This window comes from Macrobrachium rosenbergii, chromosome 9 (genome assembly GCF_040412425.1).
Source record: "Macrobrachium rosenbergii isolate ZJJX-2024 chromosome 9, ASM4041242v1, whole genome shotgun sequence".
Lineage (NCBI taxonomy): Eukaryota > Metazoa > Arthropoda > Malacostraca > Decapoda > Palaemonidae > Macrobrachium > Macrobrachium rosenbergii.
The window spans coordinates 23,093,381-23,118,381 of record NC_089749.1 but is presented as its reverse complement, the minus strand read 5'-3'; the positions used below and the strand labels follow the sequence as shown (position 1 = coordinate 23,118,381).

Below are 25,001 nucleotides of genomic sequence, written 5' to 3'. Positions count from 1 at the left end.
TAAAAACGATTTATATGTTTTATCAAGAGATATTGCCCTTCCTCTGTCAGTTCCCTGAGCCGTTCCACAGGCTGATCCATACTACTGTTTTTTCTGTCTTCTACTTTCCCGCCTTACTAATTCTGGAAGATATGTTAGGCTTAAGGGATCAGTGAATAAACTAGAAACTTTTTCCCTTCGAAAGACGACATATTGACAGTAAACAGACAACAAGTTATCCAACTTTCCCCAGAAAGCCTAAGTTATGGATGCCCAAAGACTACTGAAGTGAATAGCTGGAAGTTTTATGGCCGATCGTACAGCTTTCTCAGATCAGACGATTTGTTCGATACTTCCGAGTTCTTTGGCAGAACAAACTAAGAAATGAGTCTTTCTTGACACACACACACACACACATATGTATATATATATATATATATATATATATATATATATATATATATATATATATAATACATATATATATATACATATATATATATATATATATATATATATATTCGTTAAAAGCAATTGCCTTAGTGGCATCAATAAGTTTCTTGCAGGTATCATCATACCGTCTAATTTTTTTCCGATTCTCGTCGTCAGTTTCTGGTGAAAAATACGAAGACTTCCTTCTTCTGTTTATTGATTTTTGTCGCGACAGCTGTTTCGCCTTTATGGCATTATCAAGCGACTATTTTACAATGCGGCCTTTCGACCTTTATATCATCGTATGGGAAGAATGACCTAGAGTTCTGGGTACTGGTTGGTTAAGGGATTAACAACCATTTCAGGGCGTTGTTTTAGGTGCAAAGAACATGTGTGGCAACTTAAGTGAAAGTTTAAACATGTGGTTAAATAAGTATTCAAAATATAATACCACGTGCTAGTGTTTCCTAAAATTTGTATTTAAAATTTAGTAAAGTCTTAAATGTTAGTTTGCAAATACAGAAAGTAAGGAACAAAAATAATCTTTTTTAACATGTTTTAAAAACATGTTATAAAGAAATTTATTTATTTTTGTACCTTATTTTCTTCTGTATAATCAAACTAACATTTAAGACTGTACTAAATTTTAAACACAAATTTTAGGAAACACTAGCACATGGTATATTTTGATTATGTATTTAGCCACATGTTTAAACTTTCACTTTTGCAGTCATACATGTTCTCTGTACCCAAAACAACGCCCTGAAATGGTTAAGCTGTTAATCCCCTAACCAACCAGTACCCAGAACTCTAGGTCACTCACCCCACACGATGATATAAAGGTCGAAAGGCCGCATTGCAAGTCAATAGTCGCTTGACAATGCCATAAAGGCGAAACAGCTGTCGCGACAAAAATCAATAAATGGAAGAAGAAAGTCTGTGTATTTTTCACCAGAAACTGACGAACGAGAATCAGAAAAAACTCAGACGGTACGAAGATACCTGCTAGAAACTTATTGATGCCACTAAGGCAATTGCTTTTAACGAAAATTGCGTAAGAGAAAAACTATGCCTTAAAAGTATATATATATATATATATATATATATATATATATATATATATATATATATATATATATATATATATATATATATATATATATATATATATATATATATATATATATATATATATATATATATATATATATATGTGTGTGTGTGTGTGTGTGTGTGTGTAATTTTTACAAAAATACATCTAGTCATATATATATATATATATATATATATATATATATATATATATATATATATATATATATATATATATATATATATAAAATTTTTGATAATAAAATACACCCAGTCCATTCCGTACCCTGAGCCGTTACAGAGATGTTCAGATTCGGAACGCATGAAGAAGAAAATCAGTAGTGATTACATCAAGTTTAAAATAACTCAGTATAAACCACTATTTACCGTTAATATTCCAATTTACACGTTATTGTGCAATTTAAAATATCAATACAATACACCCAGTCCATCCCGTACCCAGAGCCGTTACAGAGATGTTCAGATTCGGAACGCATGAAGAAGAAAATCAGTAGTGATTACATCAAGTTTAAAATAACTCAGTATAAACCACTATTTACCGTTAATATTCCAATTTACACGTTATTGTGCAATTTAAAATATCAATACAATACACCCAGTCCATTCCGTACCCAGAGCCGTTACAGAGATGTTCAGATTCGGAACGCATGAAGAAGAAAATCAGTAGTGATTACATCAAGTTTAAAATAACTCAGTATAAAACCACTATTTACCGTTAATATTCAATTTACACGTTATTGTGCAATTTAAAATATCAATATTAATACACCCAGTCCATTCCGTACCCAGAGCCGTTACAGAGATGTTCAGATTCGGAACGCATGAAGAAGAAAATCAGTAGTGATTACATCAAGTTTAAAATAACTCAGTATAAACCACTATTTACCGTTAATATTCAATTTACACGTTATTGTGCAATTTAAAATAATCAATACAATACACCCAGTCCATTCCGTACCCAGAGCCGTTACCAGATTTTCAGATTCGGAACGCATGAAGAAGAAAATCAGTAGTGATTACATCAAGTTTAAAATAACTCAGTATAAACCACTATTTACCGTTAATATTCCAATTTATACGTTATTTTGAAATTTAAAATATCATATCCTGATAATCTTTAGATTTTAGTCATTATAAACACAAGAAACTTCATTATTAGCAAATTACCAATGAACTATTTGGCAACAGTCCTACAGTGTGTCTCGTGATTGGTTGGTTTGGTTTGAGGCGGTGACTCACATGTGTAACAGCTGTTCATCAAAACACAACTGTCAAGCAGCTAAACGTCAAATTGTGTAGATTTTGTGGCGTAAATTTTCACTATCCATCTCTGAGGTAAGCCAAAAATGTCCTCATTGTGCGGTCTTTTTAGGAGAATTAAATTCAAATTTTGGTTTTTTGTTTAATTAACGTACATCAGACTAAAGCTTGTTCTAGCCTGTGAATTAGATTGACTTATTTTTAATTGTATTTTGTTTTGTATGTCCGACGTTCGGTTATATTTTTAAACCTCAGTCGTCATTAGCTTTAAAAAGCGTTTTGTAGGCACATAATCTACGTTATGTAGGTATTTTTGTTGCTAGCCCAGCGTAGGCTAAGTCGTTGTTCTTGGGGCCACACCTCCCTTGGCTAGAGAAGGCTCGGCGGTATTATTGCAGTAAGAGGCACCACCCCATAATGTCAACGAAATATGTTTTTCTGACTGATTTTGATGTGTTTAGTACGAATTTCACCTTCAATTTCGTGGGAAATTAACGGTTTTGGAGCTAACTCCATGTACATGAGTGGACCAAAAACCATCAATTTCCGACGAAATTCAAGGTGAAATTCGTGCTTAACACATCAAAATCAATCAGAATAACATATTTCCTTAACAGTGAAACCCACAAAACCTAACCTAACCTCTCACAGAAGTACCCAGGTCACAGCCCCTAACCCTAACTTGTCACTCGACTACCCAGGTCACGGACCCTAACTTATGCATGACCAAAGGATGAAAAAATAAGGTTCATATCCAGTCCTGCAAGTGCAATAACTTGTTAACGTATGGGTACCCCCCCCCCCCCGGGCCAATACTAAACACGGCGAAGGGACATTCCATTTTGCCGACAACAAACACATGCACCGTCGGTAGCAGAACCCCTAAAAGTGTTAAATGGGAGAAAATAATCCAGGTATTTCTAAGAAACTATCAATTTACGACGAATTTTAATGTGAAATTTGTGCAAAACACAGCAAAATGACCTAGAAAAGTGTATTTCCTTGCCATTTGGCCGTGTTGCCTTTTATTGCAATTTTACCGGCTCGGCTGCCACCCGATAGCCAAGGTGTAGCCTGACATCAACATGGCAGATAACCCTATCATCAGTGATCAGTTACCTTCTTTATCTTCTAGGTATTAGTGTTTATTGATGGACAAGCTGTTACACTAGACTATTACTTATATAGCTTAGGCTAGGTACCTATCAGTAGTCTTCAATGCTAGCATGAGATTTTTAAAACATGGTTGCTTATAACAGAACTGGGCTTATCATTTCCTAGTTTATCAGCTGCCTGACCATTTTTAGTTTTCTGTAAAAGAAAACTATTGGGATGGCTATTTGTCTGTCCATCCGCGCTTTTTCTGGCCACCCTCAGATCTTAAAACTGAGGCTAAAGGGGTGCAAATTGGTATGTTGATCATCCACCCTCTAATCATGAACCATACCATATTGCAGCCTGCTAGCCTCACTAGTTTTTCTTTTATTTAAGGTAAAAGTTAGCCATAATCGTGCATCTGGTACCGCTATAGGTGCCAACAACAGAGGCCACCACCAGGCTGTAGCTGAAAGTTTCATGGGCCGTGGCTGAGAGTTTCATGCAGCATTATACGCTGTACAGAAAACTCAATTGCGCCGAAGAAACTTCAGCTCATTTTTTACTTATTACTGAAAAGTTGCTGCCATAGGCCTACACTGCCCAGAAATGGAAAACAATATCTTCAAAATTTTTGAAATTGAGATTTGCCACCAAATGGGCTCGTGAAACACTAATACACAAGTTGCTGCAGTTTCAGAATAATTCCTCAATGCTTTATTTATGGGGTCCCGTTTGCAGTACCTGCAAAATCAGTAGTAAGGCCAGGGAAAACTCCAGTATCTACCATTTTTCTCAGTTTTGTATTTTTGCAGATACTGCAGTCTTCCATTTTAGGGCATTACAAGCTAATGTAGGGTTAAAAAAAATGTACCTTAGGCTATGAGAGAAGTTATGGCTCAAAATGTATGTGTGCAGTTATCGCCTCAAAGTTTCTGTTGTAAATAAAACATTCTGTCTCAAGAGCCAACTAATTATTTGCCTCTTATTTCTTTGATGTCCTTATGATAGAGTAACTTTCATGTGCATGACATTTATTCATATCAGATGTTTACCTATATGACATCATATTTTAATGTATAATTTATTTCATTTTTCGTATATTTCTGTCTATAATGTAGTCTTAGCGTAGGCCTGTCTTCTCTTCAAGTTTTCCTTTATATTTGTTTTAAAGGATAATTTCCTAAATTTTTTATACTGTACCACCTCAGCTTAGCAGACACTTAGGCAGTCTGGCTTTTTGATACGTAACAAAGACATTACATTAAGAAGAGTATTTTTCATTGCACTTCAATGAACTATGATGCCTCATCCAGAAAAATCTTTTAATTTTTTGTTCAGTTAAATGGATAGAATTTTTCAGATAAATTCACTGAATGAGCACATGCCAAATTTCTTGTATACCATATCATAATGTGTAAACTAGTCATACCATTAAAAGTAGTATGTATATGTTCTGTAAAAGTATGGTTATACATGCAGAGATTAGTTGTAGTTGCAATGCATCAAATATATAAATAAGTGCTGATAAAAATTATTGTTTTTCTCATTGCTTTCAACAACAGTTTCACTTCATATGAAGAGATAAATATTGTCTATATGCTGTCTTTGACACTATGATTAATTAACCTGTATATGATAGAATTTAGCATATGTTGATCCAGCACATGAGCAGATTGTACTTCCATGTACTGCCTTGTAGGTATGCCTTTAATTAACCTCTCACTAGCCTTTTATTATTGCACCCATTACAGATTAGGTGAGGATACACCATCAGATTTGCAAATAAAGTCATCACACCCCTATGTCAGGTAGTTAGGAATGTAAATATGGAAATGTACCAGTTAATAGCATAGTCTCTCAAAAAGTTGTTTTAAATGAAGCATCATAAACAGTCCTTCTCTTTGGCAATATTCAGTGTACTAAGAACTGGAGATGTATCTTAGATGATGTCAACAATGTGGTGTAGGTGATGTCAGCAATGTGGTGTTTCCGAAAAAAATCAACAAAAAACTGCAGAAGATGGCTGTGGTTTTATAGAAATTACAAATATTCACTTTAAAAGTACATTACTGCCATGTATATACACAATTCTTCTCTTTCCTGGGCCACTTTTTATATTATTGATGTGTGTACTTTTGTTATCATCATAATTATATACTCACTGGTGTTTATGCTGCGTAGTTAAGAGTTTTTGAACAGACCCATTCTTATGATAAATTTTTCTTAATTAACAGTGCCTCTTGATAAATTCACTCATAAGTTTTTTATTCAGCACAACCAGTATAGGGAGATCAACATGGAAGAAACTAAAGATACGCCTTGCACTGCACTTGCGAAAGACATCTCCACCCTAGTGATTAATTCGTCACCAATGAATGAGTCTACAGGTTCTGAAGGAAATACTGCAAGTCGTAGCATACCAGAAGTATTTACTGCCACTTGGCTACATGAAGATCATATTATTGAACTTACCAGGATACTTCATGGTAAGAAATTTTTCAGTAGCTACCATCATAATTTACTCTATTTTCCAGGGTTCTGGGTCTTTGTGTAAGACTAAAGATTTAGAAAGATGTAGACAGGGTATTACATATAGTTGTGTAGTTGAGATATAGCCTTAATTGCCATCTAACATTAATTGCATGTTGTATTGATATTTCATTATAATTCTTTGATTCCCAGTTGCAAAAAGAGTAAATCATGAGTAGCAGGCACAATCCTTAGAAACATGAGTGTGGGACCAATAGCTTATGCACCTTATCTGCAGCCATATTTTTTGTAAAAATATTATATAAAAACAATGGTTTGAACCGTAAAAATATATCATGTAAGCCACATCACATTCATTTCCAGCTTTTGATACAAAAGTAGTAAAGAAGCTGAGATTTCTTTTTGATTGTGTAATGTTTGGTGTGGTGCAGGATGTTTCATCTCAAAAGTCAGACCTCTAACACCCCTCTCACAAAAATTTTTATTTTGTTTTTTATGCTATTCACTCTCCCCTCGTAAGCTATACTAAAGCTCAATAGTCCATTAACCAAAAAGTGATTAGAACGTACATGAAAATATTTATAAAGTGATTAGAATGCACAACATCAAATATTTGTTTTTTAAATTTATTGACGATAATGTTTTCCTTACAGGTGTGGAGGCAGATCGTGTTGAAGGGTGCCTTGTTCAATATGTCGAAGAAAACATTGAACCTGCTGGTTGGAAAGCTGTATGGCAATATTCACAGCCATCAGTCACTGAGAGTCAGTCCCAGCCACATGTTGTTAAAAACCAAGAAGCATTTCAAACACTTTATGAACAGCATGTATCACCTGGACCTACACAAAGATTTGTTGTGGAAGTAAGTGCAGTACAGGGTATCTAAGTTTAAAGTTTATCTTATACATGTATTGTTTTTGCATAGGTAGACAGTACTACATTTCGTTATATATTTCTGAGATGTAGTACTATGCATTTTCAATTGAGTTTTTTTTTTTTTCTACATTTTATTTTGCTAATTGTGGTACATAGCTTAATCTGAGGTAAATTGCCAAGAGATTATTCCATTTACTTAAAAGTATTATACAGTACTTGAGTAAAGTTTCCTTTTAGACTAATTGCATGCCTGTAAACAATTTTGTGATTAGAGATTCAAGTAAACTTTAATCATAGTTACCTTGTTGGTCCAGTACCTGTATACCCCACCAGATAATTAAATAGCATTGCATTCATTAAAAAATACTTTATTTGCAAAATTTATATGCTTTCAAGATCACCTTAAGGTATATGTGAGACCCCCTGTCAAATTTCACAGATCAGGTAACATCATATCCAGTATTGCAGAACATATAATCCAGGCCAAAAATGGAGTAAGATTACTGAAGAAGTTAGATAGTTAAGTAAAAGGAAACAAAATGAATGAAAAGTAAAAGAGAGAAAGCAGTGCAGCTGGGATCTAAGAAGGGATGCTGCTAAGAACCTTTACAACTGTTTGTCGTGGTCCAAGTAAGGCACACCGTAAGTGAAACCCCTATGGTGTTGAGGCTTATCTGATTTCTTGATGTATTACTGAATAGGGATCCTTTTCCAGGTGGTGAATGTGAGCAGAGAAAAGCTGGAGGCAGAAGTAAAATATTGCAACATTACTCACAAAGATCTAGTAAAGAGCTGCCCTGATGATCAGGTAAGTGAAATCTTTTGGAAATTTTACTTTTTTTCTAAACTTGGGGTTAATTTGTCTTTAATGCTTCTTATTCAAAATTTTGCTCATCAGCTATGACCTGTTCCTTTTTTGTGCTTGATCTTGTTATCTTTCAGATTTAAAGTGGAAAATTTTTGTATCAAAGAAACAAAAATTGCTTTAACACTTCTATGGCCTCAGAGATTGCAGGGTATGTTGTTCACATCAAGTTCAGTGGTCATCATCACTGTTGTCATTATAAATTAGCTGGTTATATGCCAACATGGGCTGTTGCTCATAATAGCAGCCCTAAGTTGGGATAGTAATGTAGAAATGATTAAGATCCCAGTATGGATCTCTGACTTCAGTCCCTTTTTGGTGCAAAGTAAGTATGTCCTAGTTTAACCAGACCACTGAGCTGATTAACAGCTCTTCTAGGGCTGGCCTGAAGGATTAGATTTATTTTACATGGCTAAGAACCAACTGGTTACCTAGCAACAGGACCTACAGCTTATTGTGGGATCCAAACCACATTATGACGAGAAATGAATCTCTATCACCAGGAATAAATTCCTCTAATTCTTCACTAGCCGGGTAGGAGAGTCGAACGCTGGGCCAACAGCGTGCCAGGCGCAAGCTGTATCCACCCTCCATTGAAGAATGCTTTTTGGTGCAGAAGTCAAGTCCATTGTTATAGTTAATTTTAGCAAATTTTAAAAACAGCAATAAGGTCCATTTCTGCATATTTTAGGACCTTTTACTATTCCTTTGGTCTTTCCTCCCCTGGTTGTACAACTTCAACTTTGTCTTGCTCCAGTTTTAATCTCTTATTTAAGGTCTCCCTGTAGGGGGCTAGTGCCATCAGTGCACCTCATGTAGTGCACAGTATGTATTACTTGATTCCCTTAGGTCCCTAGCTGCAACCCCTTTCATTCCTTTTACTGTACCTCTGATTATATTCTCTTTCTTCCATCTTCCTTTCCGTCCTCTCCTAACAATTGTTTCATAGTGCAACTGCAAGGTTTTCCTCCTGTTATTCCTTTAAATCCTTTTTACCGTTAATTTCCCTTTCAGCTCTGATTGACCTCATAGGTTCCAGCACTTGGCCTGGGCCTAAATCCTGTATTCTGTTCTGTCTATTATATTCTTATTCAAGGTCTAATTATTCATGAAAGCTTTATGAGAATCTAGAATTGTGATTGCAATACTGTAATTCGTAATCTCTCTTCCTATACAGTATATAGTAAGTTATATTATGAAAAGATACTATACCCACTTTTTTGTATACCAGTTTATAGAATTAGGCGTTGCCTATACTGTAATGGTACAGTTTACTCTTGGCTTTTGTTTTCTGTAGTTAAGGTTCATTTTCTTAGGTTTGGCTCTAAGCCTTTTCTCTTTCTTTTATTACAAGATGCTTAATGCAAGGACTGTCCACTGACAGCTGTAGATACTTTAGCAACAAACGTTAGATTGAATACCTGTAGGAGGTAGACCTAATTCAGTTAATTAAATCTTCATCCATTTTTTGTATCTGTAGTGTCATGTTTATATGGTGTCAGTAATAATTTTACACAGTAAGTTTGTTTCAGAATATGTCTGCAGCATATATCAGTTCCGTATGTTATTTCTTTAAGGAATCCCAAAAGATAATAAAAATCACTTAAGGAAAATGTGATGTAACAGGGTATTAAAAGAGTGCTTATTTGTTTATTGTTTGTACATGTGTAACAATTCGTGTTTAAATGACAAATAACCAGAAGGAAGTGCATTTCTTAAAACAGGCTATAAAGTACACCATTCACGTCATGTTGACAGAACACAGAATTATGAAGTGTCCTTTAAAATTCCTTCTGACGCTAACTCTAGAATGCCTTTTCCTTTCATGTTTTCAGTCTTGGTATCATCACTCAAAAGGTGAGTGTGTAAGAAATGGTGGCTTTTTGTCTTCATTTGCTTCATGCCTTATACACTGAATTTTTTTGGTAATTGTGTGATTTTCTATGAGTAATTGTATTTACATATTGGAAATTTTACTTGTTTTTTATTGGCTTTTTCTCACCTTTTAATCCTTGGAATTATCCTCATGCATTTATCTTCTCTCCATGTTCACTCTCCAGATCACACACTCTCGTCATATCTGCTTTCCTTATTCCGAATTCTTTGTTTTCCTCATTCCAAATTCTCTGCCTTAATGTATTTTGCTGACTCTTATATCCATCTCCCCCACACTGCTGAGCTCAATTCTCTCCACTATCAATCTAATTTTTCAGTGCTTTGATTTGGAGGGATATTTGTTAACTTTCACCAGCCACCACACGCATTTAGTTTACTTTGAAATATAAAATAGTATTCACCACCCTTTATTATATTCCTTACTTTGATATCAAACTTTGGCTAGTAGTTTTGAAGGTGTCTTTTGTTGTAAGTTTTCTATATTTATTGGATACATGTTGTATAGCTTTTTTTTTTTTTTAAGGAAAGTCACAAACATCTTGATATCATACTGGCTTCCCCTATTAAAGATCCTTTGCAAAGTCCCTTCAGTGCTTGACTGTATCATGACAAAGTGGTCTGATTAACTGCCTGATAAGGATAACCAGGCTAAATTGCTTTCTGCATTTTACATTTTACTTTTTATCTGTTCCCTTTTCATCTTTAGTTTATCATACTCCATTGTTCCCCCTCCATTTAAGAACAAATCCCTTTGGTAAGCCTTATAAGAATCTAGAACAGTGGTTCTCAACCTGAAGCGCCCCCTAGAAGCGTCGGCAATTTCCAGGGGAGGCGCGAGGCCTACGGAAAATTTAAAAATTCTAGAATTATATTCGTTATTCTCTTAACAAGAGTGAGGAACTAATATTCAGAAGTTTATAAAAAGAATGAAAAAGTATCGCCTTCTAACGTTAGTTTCCTGTAGTCTATCATTCTAGTTAGACTCACTAGGCTTACCATTATTTTATAATTACTTACCTCCCTCCCTGACCCTCGAAACTTCTTCTCTTTCTCTTTTTTTTTTTTTTATTTTCCTCCTAATCTGGGAGGGAATTTTACTCATAGATGCAAGGGGGGCGTGGAGGGAAGGACCAGCTCTTAGAGGGGGCGTGGTAATAAAAAGGTTGAGAACCACTGATCTAGAAGACACATGGCTTGGTTGTCTTGTCTAGCTACAGAAAATTAATACGTTTCATACAGGCCTTAACTATAGCCATGGTGTTCTGTCTAATAAAATAACCAAACTTTTTTTCTTTTTAGTATTCTGAGCATGAGATTTTGTAGAGACTACATACTCCTCCTGTATAATCCTCCTTAAAGCATGGCATCTAATAAATTTGTTCATTCTAACTCAGACTTCATGTAATTTTTCAGATTTAGTCAGCTTTTCTTGACTTGTTCTTCCTATTTATTTTTACACCAACATTTCTCATTGCTTTTGTCATTTTTGTTAAATATTATGTTACCCCACCCTATCATTGGACGTCTTTCAACAACTTCTCCATGTCTTCCTGTTACTTCTTTGTACCTTAGCTCTCTCTCTGCAGTGTTTTACATCAGATTTACCTTTTGTTGGGCTAAAAAACAGGTTCTTCCACACTTCTGTGTTATGTGCACTTTCTGCATGAATTATATTCTAAAAGGTGTCTTCATCTATGCCCTTCTTCCTTGAGTTCCTGGGCCACACTACTAGTCTCAGTATTACTATTTCCATTTATATATTGTGTACACACTTATGACAAATTTTAGCTAAATTCCACTGGGTAGTTTAATGTAGAACTTCAAGGACAGATATTTTCAAAGTTATCTTCTCTGTGATGGAAGGTTATGTTTCATCAACAGTGGAATTTATTTTCATTACACTACATTATTTTATATATGAACATTATAAATCTACACTAGTGACCCTGGTAGCTGCGACCCCAGGCAAGTTACAGTCAGTCTTCACTGTGTTTGTAATAGCAACACAACTCACATGCTACAGAATATTGCAACACAACAATATCTATATGAAAATTATACAGAATTGTTTTTTCTCCATTGTTTCTACAATCAGATCTTGATCATTCAAATCATGCCCTCTTCACCCATTACTTTTTTTAGTTTACAGTTCCATTAGTGCAGCTGTACCCTCTGGCGGTTCAAGAAAATGAAGCTATAGATATTGCCACAACTGCAGAAGTCGTTGAACAAGTAAGGTGAGGCCATTACAAATTGTTTTAAGTAGAACATTTTGTGTTTATCCTTCATGTTTACGTGTGCATACTGGATGAAAATATTATTTTATTTACCTTAAACTTTTTAATTTAATTTTCTTGTATTACTCTTCCATTGTATGCCTTACCTTTGTTATTATTAACAGAAGTGTTCAGGAAGGAGAAGTACAGGTTGGCCATCACTAATCCGGCATCATTGGGACCTAGAGGGTGCCGGATTAGCCATTTTACCAGATTAACCATTTATTAGGCTAGAATACACGAAACACAGTAGCTAAGCACCTCATCCTAGAATTAAAATATCCCATAAATCAGTACAAGTTGGTTAATAAAGAAAAGACAATTATCAAATACAGGTAGTGCTCGAGTTACGATAATTCGACTTATATTTATTTTTTGAGTTTACGATGGGTTAGCAATTAATACAGATACGAAAATATTTAGGATATATTTTTTAGATTTATATTTTTAGATTTCACAGGCGAGGCAGGCAGCTTAGAGAGACCAACTTCTTTTCCTCCATCTCTTTATTCCATCTGCTAGTTAAAAAGGTAAAAGAGAATGATAAAAGTATTGTTAGTAACGTTATACTCTTGCGTAAATCACGTTGCAGCCATAAACAACGAGCGGGGAAAGTGTTGTTTTGCTAATAATCGTCGGATAACAACTGTTATGCTTGTATTTCAACCATCGTACAGTTAAACATTTACTGTAGTATGTTACAAATGACGTTAAGTACCATACAATAGGACTGATATATTTTTTACACTATACCCTCATTCGCTTTGGAGAAAAGATCGGCAAGGAAATATACTGCTACAGTAACTTTATGCTGCAATTTGTAGATGAAGCTGAGGAAGCAATGTTCAAGCTGCTAATGACTATAGATTATCGTGCATCGGCATAATGGATGAAACTCGACCGTAAATAAAATGGGAGAGAATGTATTTTAATCAAAACTACTGGGCATGAAAGAATACAAATTACTGCTGTTTTCACGCCGATAAAAGATAAATACGTAAAGCTCGTATTATGATGAAATCAAGAGAAAATAGCGAACGGAATCTTGATTTTTTTCTTACACAAAACAAACATGCCCCCAAAATGGCCAGCAGCGATTCCCGCGAATGTTGCATATTAACGAAAAAATAGCTAAATTAATTTCACAACGAAATGTATTTAAGTTATATTTCGATTTAAAAACATTTCGTATAATGAAAAATATCCTTGTCCCAAATAAAAAAAGTATCTATTCATTTACGATTACTAGAAGCAAGAAAAGCTCTCTGAACTGAGTTAAATGCGGCGAAATAAACACCGCCTTAGTGATTCCAAAAACAAAACATTGATCGCAATTTATATTAAAAAAGCAATATGAGAATATACGCAATTGGATACAATGTAGTAAAGCATAACTTTTTAAAAGATCCATGAAAAAGATGCACATTCGTTATGTTGATGTTTGTATAATACTGTTAATATGTGAATAGAGTTTAGTATAATGTAGGCTAGGCCACCGTATATGTAGCCTATGCGATATACCATAGCGTAGGCCAAAAGACAATAATAAATGTAAAAAATGGAACAGCAAAAGCATGCCTGTGTTTACAAACACCTCCAGTTTGTTGAGGCAGCACACTGCACCACCAAATCGAAGCGGCCGGTGAGCGAGTTAGCGCAGCGACCCGGGAAATTTGAAAATTAGTTTGGAAACAGAAATTACTGTAGCCGAAATTTGTGCCGGATTACTGATTGTTCCAGACTACTGATTGCCGGATTAGTGATGGTCAACCTATTAAAACCAAATAATGTGAATATAGTCATTATACCTACTTTGAATCTGTAAGTAGGAATCCCCAAACATCTTGCCTGAAAATCTTCATTAAATTTGTCATTTTATGTTTCTTCCATTTTTGTCTTTTTTCTGTGAAATACTGCAATGAACTTTGATAACTGAACAATAAACAATTTTCAGGTTCTTTTACAATCACATATGGCAAGCTTGGGATCTGGAGGAAGAAAGCTGTTGTTATGATCAACATCTCATAGCAAGGAGACTCCAGTTGTAAGTATCCATTTTGTGTTTTAGTATTTGCAGGTACCCAAATATTCATCCAACAAAGTAAATTCACCATGACCCATACTTCTAAGGGAATTTTTTTAAAATCTAACATTGATCTTGATTGGAGATAATAGGAATAAATGAAGGGTAAAATGCTCATTCAAGTTATTGCTACAAACTGAAACAAAATGTATGCCCTTTACCTTCATTTTGCACATTGACTACCCCAACTCTGAATAACAACCAATACTAAGGCTAAGGGGAATTATTGCTTTCATCAAATTTGAAGAACAATAAGATGAAGATTTTGCTGTAGATAGCTCATGGGAGGATAGGAGAATGTCCCAAATGAGGTGAAGACAAAATGAAGGATGTCCAGTTTCACTGGCCTAAAATTGTCAGCCAGTGTGTTTTCCTCTTTTCAAAAGTAACTTTTCATTTCTTATTGGCAACTTTAAACCAATGCAATTCTATGCTGTGCTTTTTACTACAAGTCTAAGAATGATGTTGCTGAAGTACTGGTTTCTATTTTTCCATTACCTTTTCCTGGTCTTGAAACACCAGTACATCATCACTATTAGAATGCAGGACAACTAATCTGTCCTTGTCTACCACCTTGTATCATGCAGTCTCTCAATTTCTGCCTCCACCTCCAACCTGTCTCTTCATTCAGCTTTTATATTTAAGACATCTTCAAATACAGTTCTGGAAAGACATTAGTAACTAATTAATGATGTCTTATTCCCAAATCCACTGGAACTATGGCAGATTGAAGGAGGTTACCATTATTAATCCACAAACTTGAATAGAGAAGTAATGTTGCATAGGTTGAAGAACAAAAGGTAGCCAGAATAATGGTCCTATGTTGTTATTGAAGGTACCTACACTTTAGTTGAGCACAGATCTTCCCTCAAGTGTATACGTACTTATTTTCTAAAAAGTAGTTAGGGAGGAACTAAGGGTCACTGTCATCATTGTCCATAACCTCTGCAACATGGTCATTGACTACTTTAACCCAACTAGTCTTGATAATGTATGTAACTAATCATTTTATTGTAGAAAGTACTGGTCTTATCACAATTTCAAATGTATCCATAGAGTACCCTAATCAATCCAATCTCACTCAAAATATGTTATTTTGATTATCGGCCATATACAAAGACTGCTAAACTATTTACCGTAAGAGATGGTACTCCTCCTTAAAATATTGAAAGTATCCTGTGTCAACCACATAAAACTTATCCAATCTTGTGAATGAATCTATCAAGAAAGGCAGCTGTTTCTAAACCTAAGTATCCTTTTAGACTCATAATGTTGGGTGACTCATTAATCTGTGAGCAAGCAATGCATACATCTCTGGTTTATTTCATTACCTTTTGGCATATTACTGGACAATATGGGCTTATTACTAATGATTGTTATTTGTGATGGAGCTTAAAATCTGTTAGAGCTATCTTTCCACACCTTATGTATTTTTAAAGGCTTATGTAAGTAGATTAATGAGGTACTTATATAATGATTGAAAACTTTTTCCAGATATCAAGATATTGAGACAGGGCGTATACCATCATCAGTAGGCTCAGAACTTCGTCAGTTGGTCAAAATTGCCAATGTCGTTCAGAAAGAAATTGAAGCAACGGAAAAGTTAGGAGGTGAAGATGAGGTGGATGAGGAAAAAGTATCAATACTTATTCATCTCCACAAAACATTAGAAAATCTAAAGGCTAGATTTGATTTAATTCAAGAGCCAGTGCTGAGGTATGTGAATGGATAAATTTCTCTTTAAATTTCCCATATGTTTTATTATCCATTTCCATGTTCATTTTTGGAAGCCTTTGTAATGACCCTCATTAGGATCTCATAGACTTAAAGAGGACAGCTCATTCCTCTACCTCCTCATTTCTGGATATTTTTACTATTAGTACTTTCCTGTATCTTTGGTTGCTCTAAGTGAGCTAAAAGATGGTCCCTCTTTATATGCCGTCTCACAGCAATCAACAAGTCACCACACCTCACATTTACTTTCAATTAATGACTTCTTTTCCACTGCCACTAAGCTTTGGAATTTTATCCCTGTTTCCACTTTTCATGATCCCCTTGGGGTTATGACCCACTTTTTCCATCCTCCCTCCATCAGTCCTGGGCTGGATGGGGGACAATATGGTCTCCAGGAGCATTTGCATGAAAAGGAGTGAGAGGGTAGTTCAATATAAAATTCCCAGAATCTGTGAGGTTTAGTATGTGCAATTGAGGCCTGGAATAAAACTCATATGGCATTGTCTATAGACAGTATTAATGTTTCTAGTGTTACTTTGACCCCAGTTGCATTTGCTTTCTGTCTTTTGCTTTCATCCTTTCCCTCAGTTGTCTTCATACTTGGACGTCAAATTTCTTCAGATGTTTTGCTCTTATGTCCACTCCTCATGTAAGACCAAACACTTTAAGCAAGCTGTGAGAGAAAAGAATAATCTATGTTAAGGACCTGGTTAAAATATGTTATACTGTAATTTTGTAATCTAAATAGTATTATAAATGCTTATGGTATAGGAGTTCTTAGTGATATGATTGAGTTTCTAGGTTGCTAATAAACAAAAGTCTGTACTGGACTCTGGAGAAGTGGTACTGATATTTTTGTATAGCTTTTTTATATTTTGAACTCTGATATATTTCATTAGTGATTTTTCATGCAATAGTTTTAGAATTTCAGCATGAGTTTTCATAATGATTTTTGAAAAGGTGTAGGTCTCCTCTTTTCTCTTCAGGGAAGCTATGTATGTAATTAACATGATACCTTGTATACTTCATGCTAGTACATACCCTGAGAAACACTTAGTACTGTATAATATTGTAGATAATTGTTCAATTATTTTGACATAGAGTATAACAGAGAGATTAAATTCACTTTAAAAAATTTTTCAAGACATTCAACTTCAAATTGGTGAGGGACCATATTTTAGCTGAGGTTTGACCATTGAAAGTATGCAATGTAATGAGATGAAATTTTAAAGGCAGTGCTAATGGGATGTATGTGAGCTGCCTTCATAAAATTCAAGTACAGTAATTTTGCTTGTTCTTAAGAGTGAGCAGTTCCACAACATAGGCATGACAGCAGCAGTATAATAGAAATGAGCTTAGTTAGTAAATTCTGTTGCTCTGTTGAAAACACACAAAGGAAAAGCATTACTCTATTGAAGTGAAAAACACGTAGTCATACAATTAATGTGGGTTATTTACTGCATGGAAAGTGGGAAAAATATGTTAAAGAGGATTGAAGCCTCGAGTATGCTAGAGTAATGCTTAGAGACAATGGCAGACACTTGATTATTGGGACAAGTGAAGAGACAGTCCTGTAATAATGGGTCTTATAAGGCAATGGTTTGTATTGTTCAAGACATGAAATTTTGATTCTGCATTATCCAATGAAAACGTCAATGAACTTCACTGCAAAAGCAGACTTGACATTCATTGTTTTTTCTTTTAGGGAATTGTCTACCTCGTCTCAGCCCATAGATTGCTCATGGGCAGTTGCCAGTCAAAGAACTAATTTGGCTAAGATTTTAATTGTAGTGGATTGCTTAAGCCTAGATGCCCTGACTGACATATCATGTTTACCAGAAATTTTGAAAAAATTGCCACAGGTAAGACACAGTAAGTTGGCTTTCAGCTTCATCATAAATAATTTTTTAAAACAAGTGTGAAACTGATAGTCCATTAAAAGGTAAGGTTTAAGCAGTTTTATTTGAATCTCAGTTAAGTGATACATGAATTTATTAATTTTTACACTTGCTAATTGTTTTTATATCCTTAATTTACCCATATTTATGCTGTAAATAGTCAGTTTATATAATTTTTGTTTCATACGTTTACTGGAATAAAATTCACTGTTTAGCCCAGCTAGTTTATTCACTAAATTGCCAAAGTCTTGCAGACTGCTCTGTCTTTTCTTTCTTTTCACCTTTGAAGTCAGTGCATTAGCACATCTCTCCAAGAAGCCTGTTGCAGTTTATAATGCATACACATGTATTTTGATATCATAGGATATGTGCAGTTGACAAGGCATTTCTACTTACTATAAACTTTATTCCATTGCTGTACTTTGCTATGGTGCCTTGCTGTAATTTTCTATAAACAAAGAATTTTAAACTTGTTATACAGGTCCCAGAAGATGCACTATGCCAGAGTTATCCAAGCCTGCAACTGGCATTAAATGCTGCCAGAAAAGATGATGTCATTGTACTTCTACCTGGCATTCACTTGCTGCAGTACATTGGACTCATAAGTGGTGGTGGCACGTTACTAGGTAAGATGAAATGTCACTATTTTTGGAAGTATTTAGCATTAGTCTTCTACCTGGTTTTATCTCATTTTGTTAAATTAAGAAACCATATCCTCAGGTCATTTACTGCAGTCCCCAGGAAAAGTTCCCCTGGAATCAAGAGGAAAAAAATACAGTATATTCTTCATGGTAGAGGCTTTGAGGATTTTCAATTGTTCAACAATATATTCTTTTAGTTGTGCAAAAATAGTATTTTATGATTATACAAGAAAAAAATTGAAATTATAATGACCAGTTTAAAAATGCAATATAATTGAACTTCTGATAGTGTTAAAAATGATGACATTAATTATGATTAATGTATGTAATCTGTGTAATATGATTAATGCTGTAATTCTTTAATTATCAAACCAGGCAATTGTTGTTCTGCTCACTTTTTCTACTTGCATTTCAGGTGTGGGAACTGATGTTATCATTGAGGGTACTAAAAACTCAGGTGATGTCTTGATTGACATTACTGGAGATTTCTCTTTGCAAAATGTAACACTGAAACCACTTCCAAATCAGATTGGCATTGTACACCATAAAGGAAATCTTATCCTGAATAAGGTAGAGATTCAAGGTAAGGATATATTTGAAATGACATTCTAAGAGTTTATCATAATGCCTTTCCATCATCCCTTACACTCAAGTTAATGGAGAGACTAATCAGAAAGGCTGCAAAAGATAAAACCATAATCAAGTATCATTTGATATTTATAGAATAGTGTATGCAATGCATTCTTATGTTATAGATCGCTGTTTGGCTTCCTTCTTAGCATGAGTCAGTATATGAACATACATAGAAAATTACAAGCAACTATTTTATTAATAATTTTTTCTTATGCATCCAGTGTTTGTGTAAAGTTGTATATTCAACTTTGATTTTGCTAAGGTATTTGCTTTTACAAATAATTAGTGCACAGAAAAAATTTTTATTTGTTATTAAACTCTGTCGTTAGCTAGTTCTTATACAGTGTGAGGAAGGATTTCATGAATGCTGTAAACCAAATGGTTTACTTCATTTTTTAATAAATTCATATTCAGGAATGCATACCTTTGTGTTTCAATACTGTAGTTACTTACTACATTATAAGTGCATCAATCCGTAGACATTTACAAATCCTCATTCTGACTCAGCTACATTCTAGGCAGCTTAAATTCATATTTTTTAGGTATCTGGATGACCACTGGTAGGTGTTTCCTCAATTATATATTTCAAGAATCCTTTGAGAGACAACTATAATGAATATCATGATAAATTATTTAATGAAGAGGATCTTTCTAGGATAGCAGAGATTTCTTGCACTGTTGTGATAAAATGTGAACAAGCAATTTCATCTTGATGGCAAATGTACCTTTTACAGTATAAATGTTATTCATGTTATTTCCAGGTGGTGTGACGGGAATGATTGGACTTGGGAAGACACACACCAAAATAGAAAGTTCAACAGTAAGAGACAGCACCCAGAAAGGAGTTGACTTCCGAGAATCTGCTTTTGCTGATTTGTCTCAAACATCTTTTGTTGGATGTGGTGTGGGAATTCAAGTTGAAGAAGACTCGAAGGTAAACCTCTTTCTGCTGATAATTTTGTTCTTAATTTCATTTCAGAAGTATTTTAACAGTATACCACAATATTTTTCAGTACACCCTTCTGAATACTTGCCTATTAATTACATGTACAGTAATGAAATAGCTTTATGTGTACACACTTTACTTGAAGGTTTCAGTATTCAGGTATCTCAGCACTTTGCATTTTGTAACATGAATTTATTCAGTTGTGTTTATTATTATTTACTGTTTATTGAGGCAAAAACAATATGGTATGACTTTGAAAAATAGTATTGTTATTGCATGCATATTTTTTTATGTTAATGCAGAATCCTTATATAGTGTTCTTGCCTTCTAATGGGGTTACTGCTTACAGTGTGCCTTGTGCTGCTTATTTTAGACAGCACTGAAGGTTTTTTGCAGTATCTGCAGCCATTTTCATGCAAATGCTCCTGGACAACAGCTATTATTTGAACTGGTAAAACTACTGTACAGGGTAACTGCATGAACTATTAACTTGAAAATTGGTTTTTCCTATACTTTCAGTGTTGCTGTGTTGTTTATTGTTAGTCAATTATTATTAGCCTCATATCTACCCAACATGGTTGGGTACCCTTTGGGTGGGGAAAATCGTTGGGAGAAAGACCAGACTTCCATGTTGTTGTTATGGAATGGTTCCGTGCATACGCAAGTCATTAGGGAGCCATATGTCCAAGAAGGGATTGGTTAAGGAAACCTATTATAAAAGAAACTATACTAACCTAACATATTCTAGTCTAACCTAACATAGCAGGCCATGTTACTTAGGCAGGGGGTTCTGCCCCCCCCCCCATATGAAGGAAACTCCACTTTTTACCAAAAGCTCCCCTATAACACTGCACATGCATGATAGCATTCCAGGATGGCCAGCATACAAAAACATACCAGTTCTGATGTTAATTACAGGTAAATTACAGTCATCTGACAAAAAAATAAAAGTAAATTGTTAGCAAGTAACCAAATACTATAGAAAAAGTCAGTTTCCAAGGTAATACCCAATGCAGAGCAACCCTATCATTACACCGTTGAATTTCTTTAATTTTGGCCTGCTCCAATATCTTTCTTTAAAGAACAGACCTTTTGGACCAGCTCTAAAAGTAGGAAATGCGAGTCAGTAGTTGCACTTAACTATTTTTCCTTAATAATACCTTTGTAGAAACAAATCCAGTTATGTAACTACAAAATTTTTTTTTATTTTTAAATTATTTGTGCAGTTGCATAACTGTTTATTTGTTTCTCCAATACTACCATCGTTACCATGGCCCAGCTTAACTTGGTACAAGAATTACTTTTGTCTTGCCGCTGTGACCTCACCCAGTAAGGTGTGCCAGCAAAAGGTGAAGTTTAACGAGCTGAATCTGTCAAATCAGCTTAATCTCTAGTGAAGAAGCATACACAACATTCAGTCTGGTGCATATGAAGAACGTTTCTTTTTAAATAAAGTGCTTGTGTTACCTTCAATTCTCCAACCTTCTCTCTTTTTTTTAGGGGAGAACCTCTCACACCCTTTGAAGTTAAGCCTGGATTTTTTCCTCTATTTATTCTCCTGTTTCATCCATTCCTAACAAGAAAATGGCACTGACACACCTTTCCAGATCTTTCGTATGTAGGAAGTGTATCAAAGTTACCTTGCATTTCTTATAGTAAATACAAGGGTAATAGGTGCGAAAATGGTTGTACTTCTTTGGAGATATATAACAATTTCTGTGGTGTTTGTCACAGCTAAGGATGTTATACATTTTCTTTTCAGGTTTCTGTAAGTTACTGCAAAATTGAAAGCAGTGCTGAATATGGCATATTGGTAATGTGGCCAGAGGGTTCAGATATATCATCATTCAAAGATATTCCTAAAGAGGCACTAATGAAAAGGTAAGTTACTCCAGCCAAACCAAATACAGTTACTTTCATTAGAATCCAGTATTTTCATGTCTGGTATATTTTTTAATTCAAATCAACTTATACTGTGATTTGTGTGATTGGGATAGTTCAGTTTCTTAGGCTTGGTTTGTCATTGTCGTTAGTTTCTGGTTAGAATTTCTAAGGTCATAAGTTCAGTGGCATTAGAACAAAAATAATACAGATTGCCACAACTTTATTTAATTTTGCTATAGTCTGTGTATTTTACAGTACAGTACTAGACAAGAAAACAATACTGGAGTATTTTTACATTTTCTTCAGATCCTCCATCAGTAAAGGCAGTGTTTTGCCAATATTGTTTATGATTTGGGACTTTTGTAGAGTTATAAGTTTACATTAAACTGTTTATCATGTTGAAGAGTTTCTTTTATTTTCTTTTTTTTTTAGTTTACTCGCAGAATACAGTGGGAATATCCTTTCCAACAACAAAGAAGATGCAGGTGTGACGGTTGCCACAAGGCCACCTGTAGAAGACCAGCTTTCAAGAAGCTTTGAGGAAGACTTTGTTCCTCACAATTCTACAGGTTCCCTAGATTCAGGATTTGAATATATTGAAAGTGAAAGTAAATGAATTAGCAGGTAATGGGCCCGAAAAGTTATGCCAAAAACTTTTAGTTGGTGTTGTATTATTGGTTTGTCTCTGATAGTTCATTTTGATAATAGAGAAAACTTTAATGAGTGCTATAACATAAGTCAACTACTGAGAAATGGTATGCTTAAAACATTTCATGTTTTATCTTCAGAAATTTCTTTGGAGCACGTAGGTTGTTTTTATTTTTCTTGAACTTGGAAACAATTTGACATTTGTCTTAAGAAAATATTTAAGTTTGCAAAGGCAAGATACCACAAATCTTTCAAAATTAATTGCAAGCAAGCTGGATATTTAATAGCTTTAAAATATTGTTGTACTATTACACTTAAAATATTGTTGTACTATTACACATTTTTTATATTATCGCACAGCTTAGCATTGTGTTTTAGTCTAGAAGACAAAATTCTATTAACAGCGAATTATATCCAAGATCATATTGATTTAAAGAACTTTATGAATTCTTGGATTTTAATCCTGTAACCAAATCACTGTCTACCAGGAACCCATGTGCCAAATGAAGCTATGCTTTCTCCTTGGGTACAACCCTGCATGCAAATCAGAGGTGTTTATTAATGCAGTGTGATATTAGTTATCTACTTGTATGCACAAACAATCACCTGCTTCATGCACATGTGTATATCTGTATATAGACAGTATATGTAGCATTTAAAAACTCCCTCCATATTATGACTATTGATAGCTTTAGAATGAGCCTCTTTTGAGATAGTTGAGAGTGTTAAGAAGAACTGGAGAGCCCCAGTGCAGAGAGTTCTATACTTCTAATGTCTTATGGAACAGAAAACCAACTGCTTAAGATTTAGAAACCGTATCTGGAGCTTCTCTCAACAAGTATTTTTTCCTCTCCATCACTCATAACTTTGTTGAATTAGTAGATGATGTGAGAATGCTTGTACCTTCCCATTAGTGTATAATTAAAATTCTGTGATATTGATTTTATTAATATACTATATCTTAACTAATAACTCTACCAACACTCCTGCCTAAAACTTTGTCAGTTCATTTTTCCTTAAAAATTTACTGAATGTTCTCTCTTTTGTTTGCTCCACTCTTTTGCCTTAAAATGTCAGGGAACAAACATGTTTTGCCACCTCTAACCAAGACTTCAAGCTGTCGATGGCCAGAGAAGTTATTGCACTAGAGGTTTAAAGAATTTACTGTATCATGGAGTTTTTAGATATGTTAACATCACAGAGTGTAATTTTTCTTTAGCCGAGTTACGGAATGCCTCTTATTTATCATTTATGACGTAAAGAAGCAATACAGTAATATAAAAAGTATAAATGTTTTCATGTTTATCATGAATATGGTGGTGATAAAAATTTACTTGGGATGTGTAATGGTTAAGATATCTCATTTTATTACATAATAGTACTTATATTCAACCAGTATGTCTGTCTCTTTCCTCTCCTCTCTTGTATGTGTGCATGCTAAATGGTGCATATGAAATGCATTGTTCTGTAAAATGCACTCCAAGAATTATTTAGTTACGGTAATTAAATTTTTCTGTAATGTTTTAATTGAAAACTTTAAAATATGTTTTCTATGAAATCCAAATATAATGAAGCTTTAGAATGATAGGGATATGACTTTACTAGAATCTATTATATACAGTATTCAGTATAGCCAGTACTAAAGTATCTTGTAAATAAAGAGTATGTAAATAAAAAAAATTTCCCTTGTTTAATGTTCTGTTTCACTTACTTAGATTGACTTAAGTATTACAAGTATAATATGCACAATGATGCAATGTACATGAAAAATCTTTGACATTGTCACTTTAACCAGTTGTTAAATTTTAAACTGGTTGTATCATAATAAATATCATCTAATATATTTAGTAATAACTTACTCAGCAATTTAGTTGAAGTATGTAATAATGTTAATATTGCACATTATTTATGTACCTTAGTTATCTAGAACTAAATAGTGTAAAGTATAAGCATCATCCTGGGAATGTTGCTGGAGTTTGCCATTGGCAGAAATTTTGTGTGGCTGTAAAATTAAATAATGAAATTAATACTTTTTAGATAAAGTTGATGACTGTAAACTAAATTGTCCAATACATCCCATTAAACCTTTCGAGTAAAAGATTTCAAGTGATATGATATGGACTAAAGGGGAATTTTATTTCATTCAGAGCAGCTCTGATTTAGTTTTTAATTTGGTTAATTTGGCTTTATCTTTATCACTGTAACTTATGAAATGTTTACAGTACACGGCACTGCAGATTATTCATAGC

General features: G+C 34.3%; 1 protein-coding gene across 1 annotated transcript; it reads left to right on the top strand.

The window, feature by feature from the left end:
- The first annotated feature begins 2,704 nt into the window (after positions 1 to 2,704).
- nesd (nessun dorma) lies at positions 2,705 to 24,446 on the top strand. Its single transcript, XM_067108673.1, has 13 exons — positions 2,705 to 2,859; positions 6,155 to 6,368; positions 7,026 to 7,234; positions 7,964 to 8,056; positions 12,152 to 12,246; positions 14,240 to 14,329; positions 15,863 to 16,084; positions 17,808 to 17,964; positions 18,482 to 18,626; positions 19,057 to 19,224; positions 20,036 to 20,208; positions 21,983 to 22,101; positions 22,537 to 24,446. Exons 2-13 carry the CDS (start codon positions 6,179 to 6,181, stop codon positions 22,718 to 22,720), a joined length of 1,845 nt encoding a protein of 614 aa, XP_066964774.1. The 5' UTR covers positions 2,705 to 2,859; positions 6,155 to 6,178; the 3' UTR covers positions 22,721 to 24,446.
- The last annotated feature ends 555 nt before the right edge of the window (positions 24,447 to 25,001 follow it).